The 21,618-nt window shown below is 44.9% G+C and overlaps 1 protein-coding gene across 4 annotated transcripts in view; it reads left to right on the plus strand.

The window, feature by feature from the left end:
* Positions 1–21,618, plus strand: part of antxr1 (ANTXR cell adhesion molecule 1) — a 164,228-nt gene that overhangs the window by 41,151 nt on the left and 101,459 nt on the right. For all 4 annotated transcript variants that reach the window (XR_004410216.1, XM_033013961.1, XM_033013960.1 and 1 more), the window contains exons 4-8: positions 3,732–3,813; positions 4,765–4,798; positions 5,891–5,970; positions 16,514–16,582; positions 20,450–20,530. Coding sequence is in view for 3 of the 4 variants with exons in the window: in XM_033013961.1 (XP_032869852.1) it covers positions 3,732–3,813; positions 4,765–4,798; positions 5,891–5,970; positions 16,514–16,582; positions 20,450–20,530 (346 nt within the window). In the remaining variant the exon portion in view is untranslated. The remainder of the gene's footprint in view (positions 1–3,731; positions 3,814–4,764; positions 4,799–5,890; positions 5,971–16,513; positions 16,583–20,449; positions 20,531–21,618) is intronic.

A 21,618-nucleotide genomic window follows, 5' to 3' on the forward strand; every position in this document is an offset into this window, starting at 1 on the left:
GGTGCAGCGGTAGAGTTGCTGCCTTACAGCACCAGAGACCAGGGTTTGATCCTGAATACGAGTGCTGCCTGTATGGTGCTTGTATGTTCTCCCCGTGACCTGCATGGGTTTTCTCTGGGATCCCCGGTCTCCTCCCACACTCCAAAGGCAGGCAGGTTTGTAAACTAATTGGGTTGGTAAAAATTGTAAATTGTCCCTAGAGTGTGTAGGATAGTGTTAGTGCGCAGGGATTGCTGGTCGGCACGGACTCGGTGGGCCGAAGGGCCTGTTTCCGTGCTGTATCTTTAAGCTAAACAAAACGTTCAGACTGTATTTCCTGAGATTTACATTGAGTGGGTAATATGATGGAAGCATTCGGGTTTATAAAGAGAACTGTTGGAAAATGTAGGGAAATTATATTTGAAAGATAGCTAATCTGGATTGAGAGGTGTTGTCTAAAGGTTGAGGGCAGGCTGTTCAGGCATGAAGCAGGAATTCATCTCAACACACAGAGGGGGTCAGAAATTTAGAATACTTTCCACAAATCATGATTGATGTTGAGTTATTTGTTAGTAAAATCTGAGCTTGATAGATTTTTAAGTGGATGTCAGAAGGTAAGTGGTAAAGATGAATATGTGAAGTCGGGTCACAGGCTTTCCCTAATCTTGTTAAAGGCAGAGCATCTTTGAGGAGCTAAAGGCTTCTCCTACAAATGTTCGTATTGAAGGGATTACTCGGAAGCAGAGGACCGAGGCCAACGTGCCGGCTGAAAAGTGTAAAAATTAAGTAGTCGTTGTAAAATAATGCAGAACAAATCAGTAAATAACAAGCTAGAGAGGTGACACAGCTGTGTGAGCTGACACCGTGTCCCGAGATTGGAACTCAAGCAGAAAATGTTGGAATCATTCAGCAGGTCAGGCAGCGTCTGTGGAAAGAGAAAGAGAATTAACGTTTCAGGTCAATGAACCTTCGACAGAGTGGGATCTTGTCCCAGATTTCAAACCTAACCTCGTTTGCGTCTCACTCCCGGTCAAGTCGATGCAGTCGTTAGCCAGTGTAGAATGTGATCAGACTGCACAAAATTCCTTCTAGTTCCCATGGTGTCTAATTGCAAAGCCTGGCTTCCCTGTTTCCCAATGGAGCACTTCTTCTTGTCGGCCTCAGCAGTGTCTAGCACCTGGAGTCCTGGCTCTTTGCTGAACAGACCAACCCCAACGAAAAAAAAGCCTCAGTTCACAGACAGCTGGATTCACTGAAGCGGAACTGGTTTCATAAGAGATCTAACCAATGGTTCAACTCCTACTACAAAGAGCCAGGACATTTCAAGGCTGCTATTATGTTTGGAAATCCAGCCCAGCCAGACTTTTGAGGCAATGATGTAATTTATTTCTCATTGACTTGCCAAAATTAGCTGGCATCATTTAGCTTTTGACCCTCCTTTGCTGAAGGATTACTTCTTCAGCCGAGAAAATCTCTTCTATCAGTTTGTTGCTGAACAGGTTTTGTTCACCTTCTTCATGAGATGAAGACGTTTCCTCCATTTTCATCTTCTTCTTCATATAAGACTTTGGTTAGGCCGCCTTTGGAGTATTGCGTGCAGTTTTGGTCGGCCCATGACAGGAAGGATGTGAAGGCTTTGGAGAGAAGGTTTACCAGAATGTTGTCTGGATTAGAGGATCTCAACTTCAAGATTGGATAAACTTGGATTGTCTTCTCTGGAATGTCAGGGGTTGAGGGGAGATTTGATAGAAGTATCTGACATTATCTGTCATTATTTGACTTATTATCTGACATTATCTGACATTATCTGACATTATTTGATAGAGTATCTGTCATGCCTACTATGTTCTGTTGTACTGAAGCAAAGCAAGAATTTCATTGTCCTATCAGGGACACATGACAATAAACTCTCTTGAATCTTGACATTATGGGAGGCATAGATCGGGTAGACAGTCAGAACCCTTTTCCCAGGGTGAAAATGTCCAACACTAGAGGGCATAGCTATAAACTGGGAGGGGAACATTTAATGGAGATGTGTGTGGCAAGTTTTATACACAGAGTGTGATTGAGGCTTGGAATACAATGTTAGGGATGGTGGAGGCAGGTACAATAGTGGCATATAAGAGGCTTTTAGATAGGCACATGGAAGTGCTAGGAAAAGAAGGATATGGACCATGTTTAGACAGATGAAATCAGTTTATCTTGCATCATGTTTGACACAAACATTGTGGGCTGGACGGGTATATTTCCGTGCTGTACTGTTCTATGTTCTATGGTAAAAGATAACCAGGCAGTATTGTTATTGGCGCTCCCTGTTGTATATAGTATATTGTATATAGGGTTGTATATAGGATCAGATAGTTACTGCTGATGGCTATGGACCACCTGGGAAACAAAAATGGTCCAAGAAGCAATATTGGTTAATATTTCCTGTCAACTTGCTGATATTGCAAACTGCTTGTTTTGATGACATACCACCAACAATTAGCGTTACGAGCCACTGAGAGACGTCTCCGAGCTCCGACGTACCCGCTACGTACATTCTACATGCTTCCATGAGTTTGATTTTTTTTAAACTCGAGAGAGCTCTTGAATGAACTCGTACAGTAGGACAGGGCTTTAAATGAAACAACCCACTGAGGAACTCCATGGGTCAGGTAGCATGGACTCAGTGGGCTGAAGGGCCTGTTTCTCGGCTGTATTTGTACGGTAAACTAAATGATCAGACACCGTTATAGGACAGGGGTAATTTCGGCTGAAATGCCGTCTGTCCTGTTCCCTCCACAAATGCTGCCCGACCCATCGCGTTCCTCCAGCAGTTTGTTTCTTGATCAAGATTCCAGCATCTGAAGTCTTTTGTGTCTCCGTTTTACTGATATTGTGAAGGTTGTTCTTCAAGATCGTGTCTGAATGAGCGTTCTTCACGGATGAGCCCAGACTCTGAGAAGTTTATGGAATAGACTCTGTTGTCTGTTGTCGGCTCTGACACCTCAGTTGGATACAAATCGGAGTCCAAAATCATACGTGAATGTTGGTTTGTTTGTGTGTGGTGTGCTTATGTCTGATATTCTGGTCCCAAGCAATTATAAAGCACCAGATAGATGCAAGCTTAACATAAATGTCTATTTTATATACATGCCTATAATGTACACATGTGGCGTGCATGTACTTAACATGTGTGCACTTTCTGTGTATGTTTCAGTTTCATGGTTCTTAAATGTACTAAATACTGTATGTCATTGGTGATGTACCCATCTCCACTTTTTTGGTGGACCTCATGGTAACTAACACCTTCAAGTGCCCATATGTTTTAAAATGGTAAGATTGGGTTAATTAAGAGCTGTTAACGTTAGCATGTTCCAGCTGTGGGATTAATGTTTCTCCATATATATATATATATATATTTAAACGTTATCTTCCTCAATGTACATAGAACAAAGGTGACAATGAAAATATTGACAAGCGCATGAAAAATCCTTGGGCTCACTTATAATGCATGGGAATTGTGGACTGAGGAATGTATTGTTTTAAAAGCCGTGAGTTTAAGCTAATGCCTTGAGAATGAAATCTTTGGGAAATTCTTCTAATCTGTTATTTCAGGGATGCCATTGAGAGGCTGTCAAAATATCCAGCGTTGCATGCAGCTAGCAGAGTGAACGCATACAATGATAGCCATTTATTCCAGGCTATAAGATCAATTGATTGTGACTAATAACATTTAATTTGTGTCATTGTGTTTGGCTTTACAATAGGGAACGAATACGCAAGGGACTGGAGGAGTTACAAATGGTGCAGCCAGGAGGAGATACCTACATGCACGAAGGCTTTGAACGGGTACAGTCTGCATTGAGCTTTGCTATTTGGAATTGTCTAGGGAATTGTGTCAATATTATTCCTGGAAAACAGTATTTCCTCTCGGGGAATTCTACTCAATCTTGAAGTGGACCTTGTGGTGGCACTCTTTCCATGTCATTATAAAGTTTAAATTCCTGAAATCTTCTGCATCATATAAAAAGTTGGAATGTTATGGTGTTGCTGCCTTGCAGCGCCATTGACCCGGGTTCAATCCAGACTATGTGCTGTCTGTACGGAGTTTGTTCGGCCCTGTGACCGCGTGGGTTTTCTCCGGGTGTTCTGGTTTCCTCCCACACTCCAAGGCTGTCCAGATTGTGGGTTAACTGACTTAGGTAAAATTATAAATTCTCCCTAGTGTGTAGGATAGTGCTAGTGTGATCGCTGGTCATTGTGGACTCAGTGGGCCGAAGGGCCTGTTTCCGCGCTTTCTCTAAAGTCCAAAGTATGTGCCTTTTGATCCTGAAACCTATTGAAGCTTTCACAATAACCCTTTATTCGGAAATAATGAATAACAGAAAAGAGACAATAAGAATAACGAGCTTGGCGCATTTCTCAATGTTAGAGCTAAATTCATCTTCAGTTTTGGATTTAACAAAGTTACAATTCCCGCCATTCTTGTGATCATGCTACCACCAGGTCTGCTGCTTAGATTAGCCAGGTGTACCTGAGTGTCCATCAGTCTGTAGAACACAGGTACACACACACCCACAATGTGTAAAAGTGGCTCCTAAACACTGTATGAGAACCGTTCCATGGTGTATGTCCATGGACCACATCCCATCGACTTCACTTAAGTCATTAATCTTGAAAGAACACTAATATGATGTTCATTGGCAAATATTGAGTTTGCATAGGTTCACAAGTGTATTCTTTCCATTCTAATCTTCTGTTGACCCTACTAATTTCACCATCTTGGGGGGTTTTTTTCAGGCAAGTGAGCAAATCTACTACTCAAGTACTGAAGGTAAGACCAGTTTCTCTGTTGGCATGCTTATTCTACACATGAGAATATTATTGAATAAAGGCACAAAGTGCTGGAGTAACTCAGCGGGTCAGGCATCTCTAGGGAACATGGTTCTTCAGAGATGCTGCCTGCCCTGCTGAGTTACTCCAGCACTTTGTGTGTCTGTTCTTGTCAACTAGAATCTGCACCTCCTTGTATCTACAGTCTCACTGTACATATTGAATCAATTATTGTCACAATAGTGCATGTTGGTTGGCATGGGCAAGTTGGGCCAAAGGGCCTGTTTCCACACTGCATGTCTCTGTGACTCTACGACCTTATGGATCAGACTTAGAAACATAGAAAATAGGTGCAGGAGTAGGCCATTCGGCCCTTCGAGCCTGCACCGCCATTCAATATGATCATGGCTGATCATCCAACTCAGTATCCTGTACCCGCCTTCTCTCCATACCCCCTGATCCCTTTAGCCACAAGGGCCACATCTAACTCCCTCTTAAATATAGCCAATGAACTGGCCTCAACTACCTTCTGTGGCAGAGAATTCCAGAGATTCACCACTCTCTGTGTGAAAAATGTTTTTCTCATCTCGGTCCTAAACGATTTCCTCCTTATCCTTACTTGATAGTCAGCCATCAACCATGTCCTAGGTTACAGTTGGCCTACCTGAAAGATCAAGTATTCTGACATGGAAGATTGATGTTGTTCTGAATATCATTTGGCAATCTGATCCTCGAGCAATATTAACTTAAAGAGAACCATCTACCAAACCCCCCCCCCCCAAAAGGAGAGTAATTTGAACAATAGCCAGACCACAGCTTGAGCCTGTTGGAAAGCTGACTGTCGGTAGCAATAACTCTACACAATGTGTGCAGCAGAATCACGTTAAGCACTATTGGATGCTTTGCTATTCCCTAAGGAAATAGGTTGCAGATTTTACCAGTCAACGATTTCCAGAAGGCTTCAGTAATCCAAAGGTTAAAGCGAAAGAATGACTCTTCAATCTCGGCAGCTAAATGTGACCTTACTTTTTTGTTTTGCACTTGACATGCCAGATAGGATTCGGAAAGTAACTGAGTACTTTTCACTGCACAGGTTACAGGACGGCCAGTGTCATTATCGCTCTGACAGATGGCGAGCTGATGGAGAACCTTTTTTATTACGCGGAGCAAGAGGTAAGAATGCTGTCAGACTTGGTGAGCAGGAGCTGATTGTGATGCATAGCCTTCTCCACTCTCCATCGGAGGCCTGCCAAGGAACTACGTGGAATTTAAAAAAAGAAACACGTGCGCTGAGATTGGGTCAAGGTACAAGTTGCACATGCCGGATAATCAAAGCAGTGCGGCTGGAATCTGCACACTTGCAAAGGAAATGATTCCATGGAGAGGAATATCTCGGATACACGCACAGTCTTTCGGCCAAAGTAGGCGAATCGAGAACCAGAGGGCATAGGTTCAAGGTGAGGGGAGGAAAGATTGAATAGGAACTTTAGGGGTACCGTTTTTACACAAAGGGTGATGGGTGTATGGAACGAGCTGCCAGAGGAGGTAGTTGAGGCAGGTACTATCGTTCAAGAAGCATTTGGACAGGTACATGGATAGGACAGGTTTGGAAGGATTTGGCCCCATCCAGGCCTTTCACTATTCAATGAGGTTCCCCCCTCATCCTTCTAAACTCCAGCGTGTTCAGGCCCAGTGCGTTCAGATGTCTACCCTATTGATTTTTTTCATAACCTTGAAGTTGTGCATCAGCTCAATCCTTGACCTTTTGCCAAGATAAGGGGTCCAGTTTTAATTCTCTGTCTTTTCACATTTTGAATTTATGTACTTCAACATTTGTAACATTTTTAGTGCTGTTTGCAACAGTGATAGTTGAGACATCTGCCCTCAAAGATGATAACACTGATTCATTTATGGAAAACAATTGATAGAGGACATACATTTAGGGTGAGAGGGGAAAGTTTCAATACGAATCTGAGGGACGACCTTTTCACACATTGGGTGGTGGGTAGATAGAACGAGCTGCCAGAGGAGGTAGTTGAGGCAGGTACTATAACAACATTTAAAAGACATTTGGACAAGTACAAGGTCAGGAAAGGTTTAGATGGATATGGGACCAACGTGAATATGTGAGACTGGTGTAGATGGGGCATCTTGGTCGGCATGGGCAAGTTGGGCATCTTGGTCGGCATGGGCAAGTTGGGCATCCTGTGATATGTTATGCCCCTGTCCCACTTAGGAAACCTGAACGGAAACCTCTGGAGACTTCCAAGGCTTCCGTGCGGTTCCCAGAGATTGCAGGTGGTTGCCGGAGGTTGCAGGTAGTGGAAGCAGGTAGGGAGACTGACAAAAACCTCCGGGAACCTCCAGGAACCGCACGGAAACTTGGGTGGGGCGCAAAGTCTCCAGAGGTTTCCGTTCAGGTTTCCTATGTGGGACAGGGGCATTACCCTATAAGTATTATCATTTCAATATGGTCTAGAACTCCAGAAGGAAAGAGTAATTAAGAGATTGTTACAATGTTCTTAGAACAATGCTTAATTGCTTTCAATGACAATAGTCCTACTTTATCCTAATAGACACCATTCACAGTATTAAGGGCGGCAGGGTGGCGCAGAGGTAGAGTTGCTGGCTTACAGCACCAGAGACCTGGGTTCGATCCTGACAGCATGCTAACGGGTGCTATCTGTACAGAATTTGTACATTCTCCCTGGGACCACGTGGGTTGTCTCTGGCTGCTCTGCTTTCCTCTCCCCTACCAAAGACGTGCAGGTTTGAAGGTTAATTGGCTTCTGTAAATTGTGGGATAGAACCGGTCGGCATGGACTCGCTGGGCCGAAGGGCCTGATTCCACGCTGTATCTCTAAACTAAACAGAACTATAAGACTTGCATTTACAGAATACCATTAATTTTCTTTTCTTTCACCCTATACCACTTTCCAGCGAATGGATTGCAGTCACTGCTGCAAAAATGTGGGAAATGCACCAGCCATTTTGGCAAGAGCAAACTCTCACAGATGACTGTCTGCTAATGACCAGACCATCTGTTCGGAGGGATGTTGACTGAGGGATAAGTTTTGTTCAGGACATCAGGAGTAACTCTCCTACATTTTTTAAAAATAATGTAATGGAATCTTTCTTCTGAAAGAAAGCCTCTTAAATACCTCATCCCCAAAAAGGTGGCATCTCTGACAATGCAACAAAGCATGAATTACCGGACTAGATTTTTGTACTGAGGTTCTTGAATGGGATTTAATCTTTGGTGTGAAGGTAAAAGTGCCACACTGCATGTAAACAGATGGGAATGTGGTTTTCCGGCACCCTTGGTTCCAGAACCTTTCTGGATTATCTGCTTTACCGGAACTACAGAGGTCACGGCCTTGGTAGGCCGCAAAGTCAGCCGCAAAAGTTGGCTATGGGATCAGATCAGCCGGCTTTGGCTGGGCTGTAGAACAAGGGGGAAAATCCCACCCTCCGATCGGTGTGGAAGTCCGAGTGTGGTTGAGATCGGCTGCTTCACCCAGTCGAGATGCTCCATTTTCGGGGGGACCTCCAAGGATTTTGCAGACAGCTTGTGAGCAACTCATTGTTGAGATTTTGAACTAAAGTGGATAACTTCAAAGATATGTAGGTAAAATATGCTGGAGTAACTCAGCAGGTCTGGCGGCATCTAGAATAGAATAGAATAGAATAGCCTTTTATTGTCATCCAGACCGAAGTCTGAACGAAATTTAAGCAGTCATACATATAATACAATACAATAAAAAACAACAATAAACACATATTAACATCCACCACAGTGAGTCCACCCAACATCTCCTCACTGTGATGGAGGCAAAAGTCTTAGGTCTCCAGTCTCTTCCCTCCTCTTCTCCTTCTGCGCTGAGGCGATACCCCCCGGGCGATGTTAAAACCTGTCCTGCGGCTCAAACACCGCGGCCCGGGGTAGTCGAAGCTGCCGCTCACCAGACCTGCTGACGCAGCCGCTGGCCCACGGCCGAACCCCCGATCTCAGGCCACCGCCACCAGAACTGCCGTCCCAGCCCCTGGAGCATCGTTCCAGCCCCGAGCCGGATCGCCCTCACGTGAGTACTGCCACCGTCTCAGCCTCGCGCCAGGCCGCCGCTCCTCCCTCGCGCCAGGCCGCCCCGACTGGGCGCCCGCTCCCTCCTCGGGCTGGGCCGCCCCACGACAGGGCACGCTCCTCCCTCGGGCTGGGCCGCCCCGACTGGGCGCCGTCTCCTCCCCTCGGGCTGGGCCGCCCCGACCGGTGCGCCGCTCCTCCCTCGGGCTGGGCCGCCCCGACCGGGCGCGCTCCTCCCTCGGGCTGGGAACGCGTACCTCCCCGAGCTCGGCTACTCCGACGGGAGCACCGTTCCTTCCTCGGGCCGGCCGTCACAGCCCCTCACGAAAGCCCTGTTCCAGCCCCGAGCCGGGCCGTCCTCACGGGAGCGAGCTCAGTGCGAGTCCTGAGCCTCGAGGTCGCCAGCTCCACCATTAGGCCTCAGCGCAGACGGAGGCAGAGAAGGGGAATACGACAAAAAAGTCGCATTCCCCCGCAGGGAGAGACAGCAAGCCCCGTTTCAACCCCCCCCCCCCCCCCAAAACACAAACTAAAAACCAAAACTAGACTAACCAAAACAAAAATAAACAACCCAAAAAACACAAAACAAACAGGACTGCCGGAGAGCCGCTGCAGCCAGAGCCGCGCCGCCACTAGGGATATGTGATTTCTCTGGAGAAAAATGATTGTTGACGTTTTGGGTCGGGACATATTTGGATAACTTCAAATCCTTGCACATTATTGTGCATTTGCCAATTTCTTGCATATGTAACCATTTTGTCTATATCCCGTAGAAGAATGTTTTCATGCTCTCCCTGCTCACAATCCTATCTGCTCAGAATGGCACTTTGGATACTTCTGAAGAAGCAAAAATGCTGTTTCTTATGTGGCATGCCCCTCCACATATCCACAATGAGTGTAGCTCTTTGCCACAGACGGCTGTGGAGGCCAAGTCAGTGGATATTTTTAAGGCAGAGATAGACAAATTCTTGATTACAATGGGTGTCAATTGTTATGGGGAGAAGGCAGGAAAATGGGATTAGGAGGCAGAGATCGTCCATGATTGAATGGCGGAGTGGACTCGATGGGCCGAATGGCCTAATTCTACTCCTATAACTCGTGAACTTGTGAACATATCAACTCCTGTAAAAATTAAACCCTGTCCCTACAAACTTTCTTTCTCTCTCTATCCATCTCCCTCCTGATTTCTTTCCTCTCCATTGTATTCTTCCTTCAGACGCATGTTCCCTTGGCACCACCACACCCTGCATTGAACTTCTTCCACTCTTCAACCCTGTGCAGACCTTCCCTTTAGTTCTCTCTGTCCCTCACCATTTCTCTCCAACTCAACACTTAATGAAAGCACAACATTTGTCAGGGGGTTTGGGACCTGCTTCAGATGTCCAGAACTTTTGGGATGTGGCGGTCTCTTGATATTTTCCTTGCCAGATAATACATCTGGCAATCAAACGCCGTGATTAGTCAAGTAAATAGTTACTTAATAAAAGTTATACAACAGGCCATCTCAAATGTGTACATAAAAACGCAAAATCTTAAGTTATAGACCTGTAGAATTAGGCCATTCGGCCCATCGAGTCTAGTCCGCCATTCAATCATAGCTGATCTCTGCCTCCTAATCCAATTATCCTGCCTTCTCCCCATAACCCTTGACACCCGTTCTAATCAATCATCTTGCTAGTTTCCAATTCTGATAAATATTATGTTACCCCTCTTTCCGTATTAATTGGTGCTCTCTCTGTATTACTGAGTATTTCCAGCACTTTTATTCTTATATTATGTAGTTATACGTTTATAAACGATAGGAGGAAAATTAGGCCACTCGGCCCATCAAGTATATTCTGCCATTCAATCATGGCTGATCTATCTGTCCCTCTCAACCCTATTAATAGACAATAGGTGCAGGAGCAGGCCCTACAAGCCAGCACCGTCATTCAATGTGATCATGGCTGATCATCCCCAATCAGTACCTCGTTTCTGCCTTCTCCCCATATCCCCTGACTCCCCTGACTCCGCTATCTTTAAGAGCCCTATCTAGCTCTCTCTTGAAAGTATTCAGAGAACCGAATTCCACATATTCTCCTGCCTTCTCCCCATAACCCCTGACACCTCAACTCATCAGGAATCTATATATCTCTGCCTTAAAAATATTTATTGACTTGGCTTCCACACCCTTCTGTGGCAAATTAATTTCAAAGATTCAACGCCCTCCGACTAAAGTTTTCCTGATTTTGTGCAGAATGTATGTCCCATTTTAACGTACAGTACATGCTTGAGTTGGCCTTTTCTATATCTGTCATAAAATAATTTACTTAATTCACTAGTCACAGTATTTAATTTCCAGATGTTTTATCTGGCAAGCAAAACATGAAGAAATTTGCCACAACCCAAAAATAATGGGCTGCTTAGCCAGCTCCTAAATCCCTAACAGGTTTGCTGGTGCCTTGAGCATTTTGCATGGCTGAATCATCAGCCTCATCCAATCCAATCCAATCCAACTTTATTTGTTAAGCACTTTAAAACAACCAATGTTGACCAAAGTGCTGTACAGAAGAATAAACAAGACATCATAAACAGACAACATAACAGAACATCACATAACAGCTCACATAAGGCGCAAAAATTACATATGAAATACAACAATAAATTAAAAGACATAAAACATGAGTAAAAATAATAGCCACGCAATAAAAGCAATCAAAATAAAACAGCATTTCGTTCAGACCGAAAGGTCTGAATGACAAATAAAGGATTCAATAAATAAAGTCGACATCTTACTGGGTATCAAAGGCCACGGAGAAGAGATGGGTTTTAAGAAGTGATTTAAAAACAGACAGAGAAGAGGCCTGTTTAATGTGGAGAGGCAGATCGTTCCATAATTTGGGTGCCGACACAGCAAAGGCACGGCCCCCTCTGAGCTTCCGCTTAGTTTTAGGCCCACTCAGGAGCAGCTGATTATCTGACCTGAGAGAGCGGGCGGGTGTATAAGGTAAGGGTGTAGAAGCTCAGATAGGTAGGGTGGGGCAAGACCATTCAGGGATTTAAAAGCAAATAAAAGAATTTTAAAATGGATCCTAAACTGAATAGGCAACCAGTGGAGTGAGGCTGAAATGTGCGAAATGTGCTCATGTTTACGTGTGCCAGTTAAAAGACGTACAGCTGCATTCTGTACCATCTGGAGACGGGCGATGGAGGACCCACTAACCCCCACATACAGTGCATTGCAGTAATCCAGCCGAGTGGTAACAAAGGCGTGGATTACCGTCTCAAAGTGCTGCCTTGACAGAATTGGCTTTATTTTGGCCAGCTGCCTCAAATGGAAAAAGCTTGATTTAACAACAGCCTTGATCTGACTGTCAAATTTAAGCTCAGGGTCCACTTTAACCCCTAGGTTTGTGATGCTTGGTTTGATATACTGGGCCAGGGAGCCCAGATCTACAGGGGGGCCCCAGTGGTGCCACAAAAACCCATTACTTCCGTCTTTTTATCATTAAATTCCACAGTGTGAAACATTCCTCTAACATTGTGTATCAAATGATGGTTCTACATGCATGGGAGCAGCAGAACATACTCTTGTACAGCAGTAACTCACGGAGTGGCACAGTGGTGCAGCGGTAGAGTTGCTGCCTTACAGAGACCCCCGGGTTCTATCCTCATTACGGCTGCTGTCTGTACGGAGTTTGTACGTTCTCCCCGTGACCGCATGAGTTTTTTTCCCAATGGCTCCTGTTTCCTCCCACAATCCAAACGCGTGCAGGCTTGTAGGTTAAGTGGCTTCTGGACATTGATCCTAGTATGTAGGATAGAACTATTGTATGGGTGATCACTGGTCAGCACGGATCCTGTGGGCCGAAGGGCCTGTTTACATGCCGTAGCTATAGATCAAGGAGGGGAACTGCCTATTTAATGACTGGGTTCATAAATGCATTTTATTTCCATTCATCCTGCACTCTATAGTCATAGGAGTATTATCTGGGACTTCCTAGCAGTGATAAATAATTGCAGCATTTCATCTATAATAATTATTGAACAGCAAGAGAGAGGGGAAATTAATCATATCAGTTATGTTTGGATTGCAGAAGAAATGAGAAACTGGTGATTTAACTACATTTGTTCAGGACGATTGCCGGAGTCATATCGGTGTTGCCAAAAGATTTTGAACGTTTCAAAATCCAGCGGCGACAAAAAAATGTTGTGACACTTGAAAAAACACCGCGCGTCATACGTCATCACGTCGCAAATTATTCGGTGACCTGACACGTCGGTCAATGATGGCGGCAGTCGGCGAAAAAATCGCCAAGTGGGACAAGCCCAATAGGACGTAGAAAAGTACAGCACATGAACAGCTCCTTTGGCCTGAGATGTCAAAGTCGAACATAATGCCTACTTAATATAATCCCTTCTGCCTGCATGTGGTCCATATCCCTCCATTCCCAAGTCTGAACATTCTTCCTGCAACAGGGAGTCTAGAACTGTGCACAATCTTCCAAACGCAGCCTAACTAAACTCTATAAAACTGCAATGTGACTCTCTGTCTCTTTTACTCAATATCCCTGTGATTTTCCTTTAGAAATACATTACTTTGGATAGACTACCAGGTTCAGGAATAGCTGCTTCCCCACAGCCATCAGGCTATTAAACCTGGCTCGGACAAAACTCTGATTATTAATAACCCATTATCTGTTATTTGCACTCTTATCAGTTTATTTATTCATGTGTGTATATATTTATATTAAGGTATATGGACACACTGATCTGTTTTGTAGTAAATGCCTACTATGTTCTGTGTGCTGAAGCAAAGCAAGAATTTCATTGTCCTATCAGGGACACATGACACTAAACTCACTTGACTTGACTTGACAACTCTCTTGACACAGTGTGTTTTCTTTCAATCTTGTTGCCGTCCTCTCTTGCCTCATTCAAAAGCTCCCAAGTCTGTCAAATGCCCGATTTATTTTGTTATTTATTTGACAATTGCGCTGATTCCACTCCGCGGCAGGAGGTGAAGTTCTTTGTACATGTTCCATAAACTGGCGATCCCAGGGTGAATTTAGCCCATGAATTGGATGTTTTCCTTGGTTGACCCTTGGTCAGCTGGGCAGGCTCGAGATCACATCATTCCAGGGAAGCGGATGCTTGGTTGAATGTTGCAATGACGTTTATGAGCCAAGGGTCCTCATCCATCATAAGTCATCACTTCTCAGCATGAGTGTGTTTTCACTGTTGTTGGATCTCTTCTGAATTCTGTTGATGCCTTGAGAATAGCAGCCGTTTCCATTTCGTAGTTTAGTTTAGAGACACAGCTCGGAAACAGGCCCTTCAGCCCACCGAGTGTCTGCTGACCTGCACATTAACACCACCCTACACACACTGGAGACAACTTTGTACATTTACACCAAGGCAATTGACCTGCAAACCAGTATGTTTTTGGAGTGTCGGAGGAAAGTGAAGATCTCAGAGGAAACCCACGCAGGTCACTTGGAAAGCGGCCACGGTGGTGCAGCGGTAGAATTGCTGCCTTACAGCGCTTGCAGCGCCGGAAACCCAGGTTCAGTGTTGTCTGTACGGAGTTTGTACCTTCTCCCCGTGACCGCATGGGTTTCCTCCTAGAACTTCGGTTTCCTCCCACACTCCAAAGACGTACAAGTTTGCAGGTTAATTGGATTGGTGTATGTGTAAATTGTGGAAACATGCCCTTCGGCCCACCGTGTCCGTACCGACCAGTGATTCACCACATTACACTACCCTACACACACTAGAAATAACTTACACTTAGACCAAGCCAATTGACCTACAAACCTGCACGTCTTTGGAGTGTGGGTGGAAGATCTCAGAGAAAACCCATGGGAGAACGTACAAACTGTGTACAGGCAGCACCCTTAGTCGGGATCAAACCTGGGTCTCTGGCGCTGCAAGCACTGCAGGGCAGCAACTCGACTACTGAGCCACCGTGCCACCCATAGTTAGCCTGCCAATCTGCGCCTCTTTGGGATGTGGAGGAAACTGGAGCACCCGATGGGAAGCTGGATGGCCACAGGGAGAGGGGCGAACTCCACACATTGTTACTGGGAATCGTAAAGCTGTAGAGAGTGGAAAAGAAACTAGCTCAGACAAACTGATAGCTAATTAGTGCCCTTAAGTGTAAGATTTAAAAATCCTTAGATTGTAACTGAAAGAAAAGACTGAGAGACTCCCTATTTTAGATCCCTGGAATAGAATGGAAATTAAAAATTAGTCTTAATTTTAGCGCAGTGAGTTCTTGGGAACAACCCAGAGCAGCAACACATATTCTACCTGTGTGCTCTATTCCTCCCACATCCAACTGGTTGTAATGTTTTTTTTTTTAATCGTAGGTTACCCCTAGAGTAGATGCCTCATAAAGGGATTGGGCAGGAGTTGGTGGGCTTGAGAGAAACATAGAAACATAGAAATCAGGTGCAGGAGTAAGCCATTCGGCCCTTCGAGCCTGCACCGCCATTCAATATGATCATGGCTGATCATCCAACTCAGTATCCCGTACCTGCCTTCTCTCCATACCCTCTGATCCCCTTAGCCACAAGGGCCACATCTAACTCCCTCTTAAATATAGCCAATCAACTGGCCTAAACTAACCTCTGTGGCAGAGAGTTCCAGAGATTCACCACTCTCTGTGTGAAAAAAGTTTTTCTCATCTCTGTTTTAAAGGATTTCCCCCTTATCCTTAAGCTGTGACCCCTTGTCCTGGACTTCCCCAACATCGGGAACAATCTTCCTGCATCTAGCCTGTCCAACCCCTTAAGAATTTTGTAAGTTTCTATAAGATCCCCTCTCAATCTCCTAAATTCTAGAGAGTATAAACCAAGTCTATCCAGTCTTTCTTCATAAGACAGTCCTGACATCCCAGGAATCAGTCTGGTGAACCTTCTCTGCACTCCCTCTATGGCAATAATGTCCTTCCTCAGATTTGGAGACCAAAACTGTACGCAATACTCCAGGTGTGGTCTCACCAAGACCCTGTACAACTGCAGTAGAACCTCCCTGCTCCTATACTCAAATCCTTTTGCTATGAAAGCTAACATACCATTCGCTTTCTTCACTGCCTGCTGCACCTGCATGCCTACTTTCAATGACTGGTGTACCATGACACCCAGGTCTCGCTGCATCTCCCCTTTTCCTAGTCGGCCACCGTCAGAAAGACGTGAGTGGGAAACAAATTGGGGGAAATTGATTTTTTGAGATCCAGCATAGACTCAGTGGGCAGAATGGCCTCCTTCTATGTCATATGAGAACTATGAGGAAGTGAGCACAAGTAGTAGGCTTTCGATTTAAGAGATGGGAAAAATCCAGTTTTAAAAGATGAATAAAAATGAGTGGAATTACAGGCCAATGATTAAGAGAAGAGATCCAGTGTAGATGGGGCATGTTGGACCATGTGGGTGAGTTGGGCCAAAGGGCCAGTTTCTACACTGTTAGATTCAATGATTCTAATTGCTGGTGCAAAATTAATATTCCTTCAGGGAGTTCTGTGTGCTATTTGAAGACCATGTGATCCCAATCATGCGTTGTTGGGGCAAAGAATAATCAAGTTGCTGTTGAACTATTTGCCTGCAGGTATCTGCACGTTGACTTATAACTCCTCTCCAATCTCTCTTTCCCCAGGCTAACCGGTCTCGAAAGCTCGGGGCAACAGTCTACTGCGTTGGTGTCAAAGATTTCAATGAAACCCAGGTGCGCTTGGTCACAATTACCTCCTAACCTAAGGCAAAAAGTCATATCAAGGAAACCGAGCAGGATCATGCATGCACTTAATGAATGAATAGGATCAGAAAGATTTGAAGCAGATCATGGTTTTAATCTTCAGGTTCGAGGCTAGATTTGGAAATGGCATTATCTAATTTTGAGAATCATTGGGAATGATTATATTATATTATATTAATCATTGGTATTATAGATCGTAGCTATTAGTGACATAAAAATAATTATTAATCAACAACTTGAGTTGGCATTTTTGTCGTTACATTGCTCCACACAGCACACTGGATTAAAGTAGACAGAATTGATCAAAATATCAATAATGTTATTAAATAATTGTATTAATGCATGGTATTACCTGATTTGATCGGTTAGAATGCAAAACCGAGCTTTTCACTTTACCTCGCTACATGTGACAGTAATAATCCTAAATAACTCAAAAAAGTTTGTTTGAAACAAAATTGATACTGTATAATCGAACCTCCAATTAAATGTGCTAAAATATCGAGTATACAAAAAATCCATTTACAACTTTCACTTTCACAGTGATAGAAATCCTAATTTGGAATCCAATCTCCAAACAATTTTGACTCTCCCAATAACACTTTCTGTAGTGCAATTTGCAACAGACAATAATATTTATTTATAAAATTATTAAAGATGTGAATCATCTTGCTGCTGAACGCTAGGATCAAACATTCCAATGATTCCGAGCATTCAAGCATCACAAGTTTGGCCAAAAGTTGAAGCATGATTCTCTAGTGACTGGCCATCTATTTTTCAATATTAAAAATGCCCCTTAATTGCTTGTCATCCACTCCTCCTGCTAAGAGTAGGTTGATGAGACTGTTGCCTGGTGAGAATGTGGCTCCATTCGCCTTTAATATATTTCATGTTCTTAATCTATTGGAAACAGACTAATAACCATAATCAGTCTATGGAAAAGTCCCAACCCGAAAAGTTGCCTATCCATGTTCTCCCGGGATGCTGCCTGACCTGCTGAGTTACTCCAGCACTTTGTGCCATTTGTTTTGGATTAACCTGTTTATAGATAAACATGTCAACCTTGTTGAGATCTGCCACCACTTAAATAATTGAAGAGTCTGTCCCACTTGGGCGTCATTTACGCGTCACGACGCATGGCGCACAACGCGCGCATGGTGCATGGTGACATAGACAGTGATGCGTGGTTGCGCGCACCGCCTCAGGATTTTGGGATGTACAAAATCTTCGCTCGCCATCTGCATGACGCGTAAATGATGCCCAAGTGGAACAGGCCCTTAAATTCACCACTTTCTCTTGGTGATGCTAATAGCCTCACACCGCTGGAACGTGAGAAAACTTCCCTCTCATTAAATGTAAGGGATTGCCTGTATACAACAACAAGGGCACACAGCCAGAAAGCTGTGTGAGAGGTGGGTGTGGGAAAGGCACAGAGCCAGTAATGCCACAGTCTTGTAGACACAAGAGACTGCAGATTCTGGAATCTGGGCATAAAGAACAAAAACTGCTGGATAAACTCAATAGGTGAAGCAGCATCTGTGGAGGCAGAAGGATGGTCTGTAACCCTGCATGAGGGCAGATAGTCTCGAACAACAAACATTCTGATGGGGAAATTCAACGGGTCAAAGGGCGTCTGTGTGGGGGGAAAAGGAATGATGGAGGTTTCAGGTCGAAACCCTGCAGCGAGAAAGGAATTACCCATATTTTGATTCCAAACCTTCAATGACTCCGCTTCCCCCTCAGTTGCTTGTCGACCGACTTAATTCCTCCAGCAGATTAATTGTTGTGTTGGAAGGAACTGCAGATGCTGGTTTAAACCGAAGTTAGACACAAAAAGCAGGAGTAACTCAGCGGGACAGGCAGCATTTCCGGAGAGAAGGAATGTGTGACGTTTCAGGTTGGGACCCTTCTTCAATTGATGTTCCTGATTCCAGCATCTGAAGTTTTTTCTATTTCCTGGTCAGCCTAGTTCTATGATTTAAGGTAGACACAAAATGCTGGAGTAACTCCGCGGGTCAGACAGCATCTCTGAAGAGAAGGAACCGTTGAGTTACTCCAGCATTTTAAGTCTACCTTCGATTTAAACCAGCACCTGCAGTTCTTTCATACTAATTCTCTGACTTGTTGCTCTCCTCGCCTATCAAGGTGGTGTCCTACCCTAGAGTCACCACCGAGCATTAAAGTCAGAGTAATCTGACTTTGACATTAATGCCTACCAGTTCTTATGAGGGAGAAGAGTTCATCAGTGGCGCAGCGGTAGAGTTGCTGCCTTACTGCGCCAGAGACCCAGGTTCGATCCTGTCCACTGTTGCTGTCTGGGCGTAGTTTGTACATTCTCCCTGTGGCTGTGTGCGTTGTCTCTGGGTGCTCTGGTTTCCCCCTACACTCCAAAGACGTGCAGGTTTGTAGGTTAATTGGCTTCTGTAAATTGGCCCCAGTGTGTAGGATGCGAAATTGGGATGAGACGGAACAGGTTGGTGACCTGTTTTTCCGGAGTTCCCGCAACAACAGGTTCGTCCGCTGGACTGGAGGGCGGCAGCTTCGACCGCCCCGGGCCGCGGAGTTTGAACCGGCCCGTTCGCGGAGCTCGGATTCAGCCGCGGGACTTGCTGACCATCACCCGGCGGGGTCACAACATCGGATGTCTGGATCGCCTCAGCGCAGAGGGAGAGCAAGGAGGGAAGAGACAAGGACTTTGGGACTTTGGGACACAGTGAGGAGGTGCCTGGTGGACTCACTGTGGTGGATGTTAAACTGGGTTGAGTGTGTGTTTTGTTATTTATTCTATGTTATGACTGCAAGGTTAAACCATTTCGTTGTACTGTAAATGTGCAATGACAATAAAGTTGAATCTAATCTAGTGCGTGAATGATCGTTGGTCAATGTGGACTAGGTGGGTCGAAGGGTCTGCTTTCTTAAAAAAGGCTGCATCTCTTAAAAATCGAATTCAGTTTGCTCAACCCAAAGTTGATTGCCGCAAGACACATTCACAAAACATCTCTTAAGTCAAGTACCGTCTGGCAAACTCAGCTTCAAGTGAACAGTTGAAGTGAAGAGAATATTACATTTGTGACGTCAGCAGGGTGCTCAGGAGTCTGCAACAGACGCATACTCCAGCAGGACGTTGGCAAGGAGTTAGCATGGCACATAATCCCTGATGGTGGGAAGTCCATGTGTCTGGCATTGAATATTCTTTCCAATTGCCTTTGCCAACATTGCTTACATCAACCAGTGCAAAAAAAAAAGATTTGAAAACAGATTACAGCATCAGGCAGCAGTATAGATTTGGAACTTGTTCACTTCTTTCCCCTGCCATATAAATACATTTGGTAACTTTGCTTTAGCATATTAACATACAACTGAATTTCGGATCTCGACCGGAAATATCACCCATTCCTTTTCTCCAGAGATGCTGCCTGACCCGCTGAGTTACTTGGGCACTTAGTGTCTATCAACTGAATTTAAGTTCATAAGTGATGGGAGCAGCATTAGGCCATTCGGCCCATCAAGTCTACTCCCCCATTCAATCATGGCTGATCTACCTCTCCCTCCTAACCCTATTCTCCTGCCTTCTCCCCATAGCCCCTGACACCCGTACTAATCAAGAATCTATCTATCTCTGCCTTAAAAAAAATATCCATTGACTTGGCCTCCACAGCCTAGGTTAAAATACATGTTTTCTAACTTCATAATGCTTCTAAAAGTTGCTGCTCAGTGCTGTTGAATAATTTATTTCATGTTTTATTTCTCTCACCGATCCCCTCCCCCCTACCTTTTTGCCCAACCCGCTCCACCTCCTACCCCTCTCCCGGCCTCTGCTCCAACCCCTGGTCGCTGCAGTTGGCACGCATTGCAGACAGCAAGGACCACGTCTTCCCCGTAAACGATGGCTTCACTGCCCTCCAGGGCATCATCGACTCGGTAAGTGCCGTGTGACGTGTCCGCGGGTTACGGTGATTGACGTGCCGGGGTCGGGAGTAGTGGATTGCACGCAGCTGCTACCAATTACCTCGATGGGAGCTGGGCCCAGGCCGAGCAAGTCTGCACCAGATGGTGGAAACTGTAAACTGTGAGGGGTTGGGACCAAGGGACTGCATTTTCCACACCGAGCAAGGCTGAGGCACCGAAGAGGCACTAAAGTCCAATTTTTGTACTGACAAAATAACTGCAAGCAACAGTGCCTGAATAGCTTTGGGGCAAAGGTGATGATGACAATGACTAACAAATTGTCAGTTTTATTTTATAAATATTGGGACTGGTCTAAAATCCTGGCTATCAGATTACCAGAGGCCAGCTTTAAATTTGGTGCTGCACGGTGGCGCAGCGGTTGAGTTGCTGCCCCACAGCGACACAGTCCGGGGTTCGATCCTGACTATGGGTGCTGTCTGCACGGAATTTGTACGGTCTTCCCGAGGCCGCGTGTGTTTTGTCCGGGTGCTCCGGTTTCCTCCCACACTCCGAAGACGTACGGATTTGTAGGTTAATTGGCTTCAATAAGAATTGCAAATTGTCCCTAGTTGTGTGGGATAGTGCTAGCATACGGGGTGATAGCTGGTCAGTGCGGGCTGAAGGGCCTGTTTCTGTGCTGTAACTCTTAAGCTAAATTTAATAATCATTACCATGGAGATAATATTGACCATAACTGGAATATTTTTTTTAAAGAATGTTCCTTTGTGTTAATTATCACAAAGGAAAGAAGAGAATCTGTCAGTGTATTTTGCAAAGTTGCAGTGAGCATACAGTGTGGAATACAGCTGCAATGTGGAAAGCTCAGATGTTGGAACGAAGACAGAGTCAAATTAGCGAGCGGAAATTTGGGTCTGGACCCAAGAAGAACGTCACTAGTCTAAGGGCAGGATCTGGCTCGGTGCCATGGTAACCACTCACACTAGGCCCAAGAGCATGATAACGGTGGCAGAAATCTTGGCAAAGAGACGCAGAAATCATGTATCGGTGAAATGGTACTTTAAAAAAGAAATTAGCTACGGTGATTTGGTTTTGTGGCGGAT

Source organism: Amblyraja radiata, chromosome 39 (assembly GCF_010909765.2).
Source record: "Amblyraja radiata isolate CabotCenter1 chromosome 39, sAmbRad1.1.pri, whole genome shotgun sequence".
Classification (NCBI taxonomy): domain Eukaryota; kingdom Metazoa; phylum Chordata; class Chondrichthyes; order Rajiformes; family Rajidae; genus Amblyraja; species Amblyraja radiata.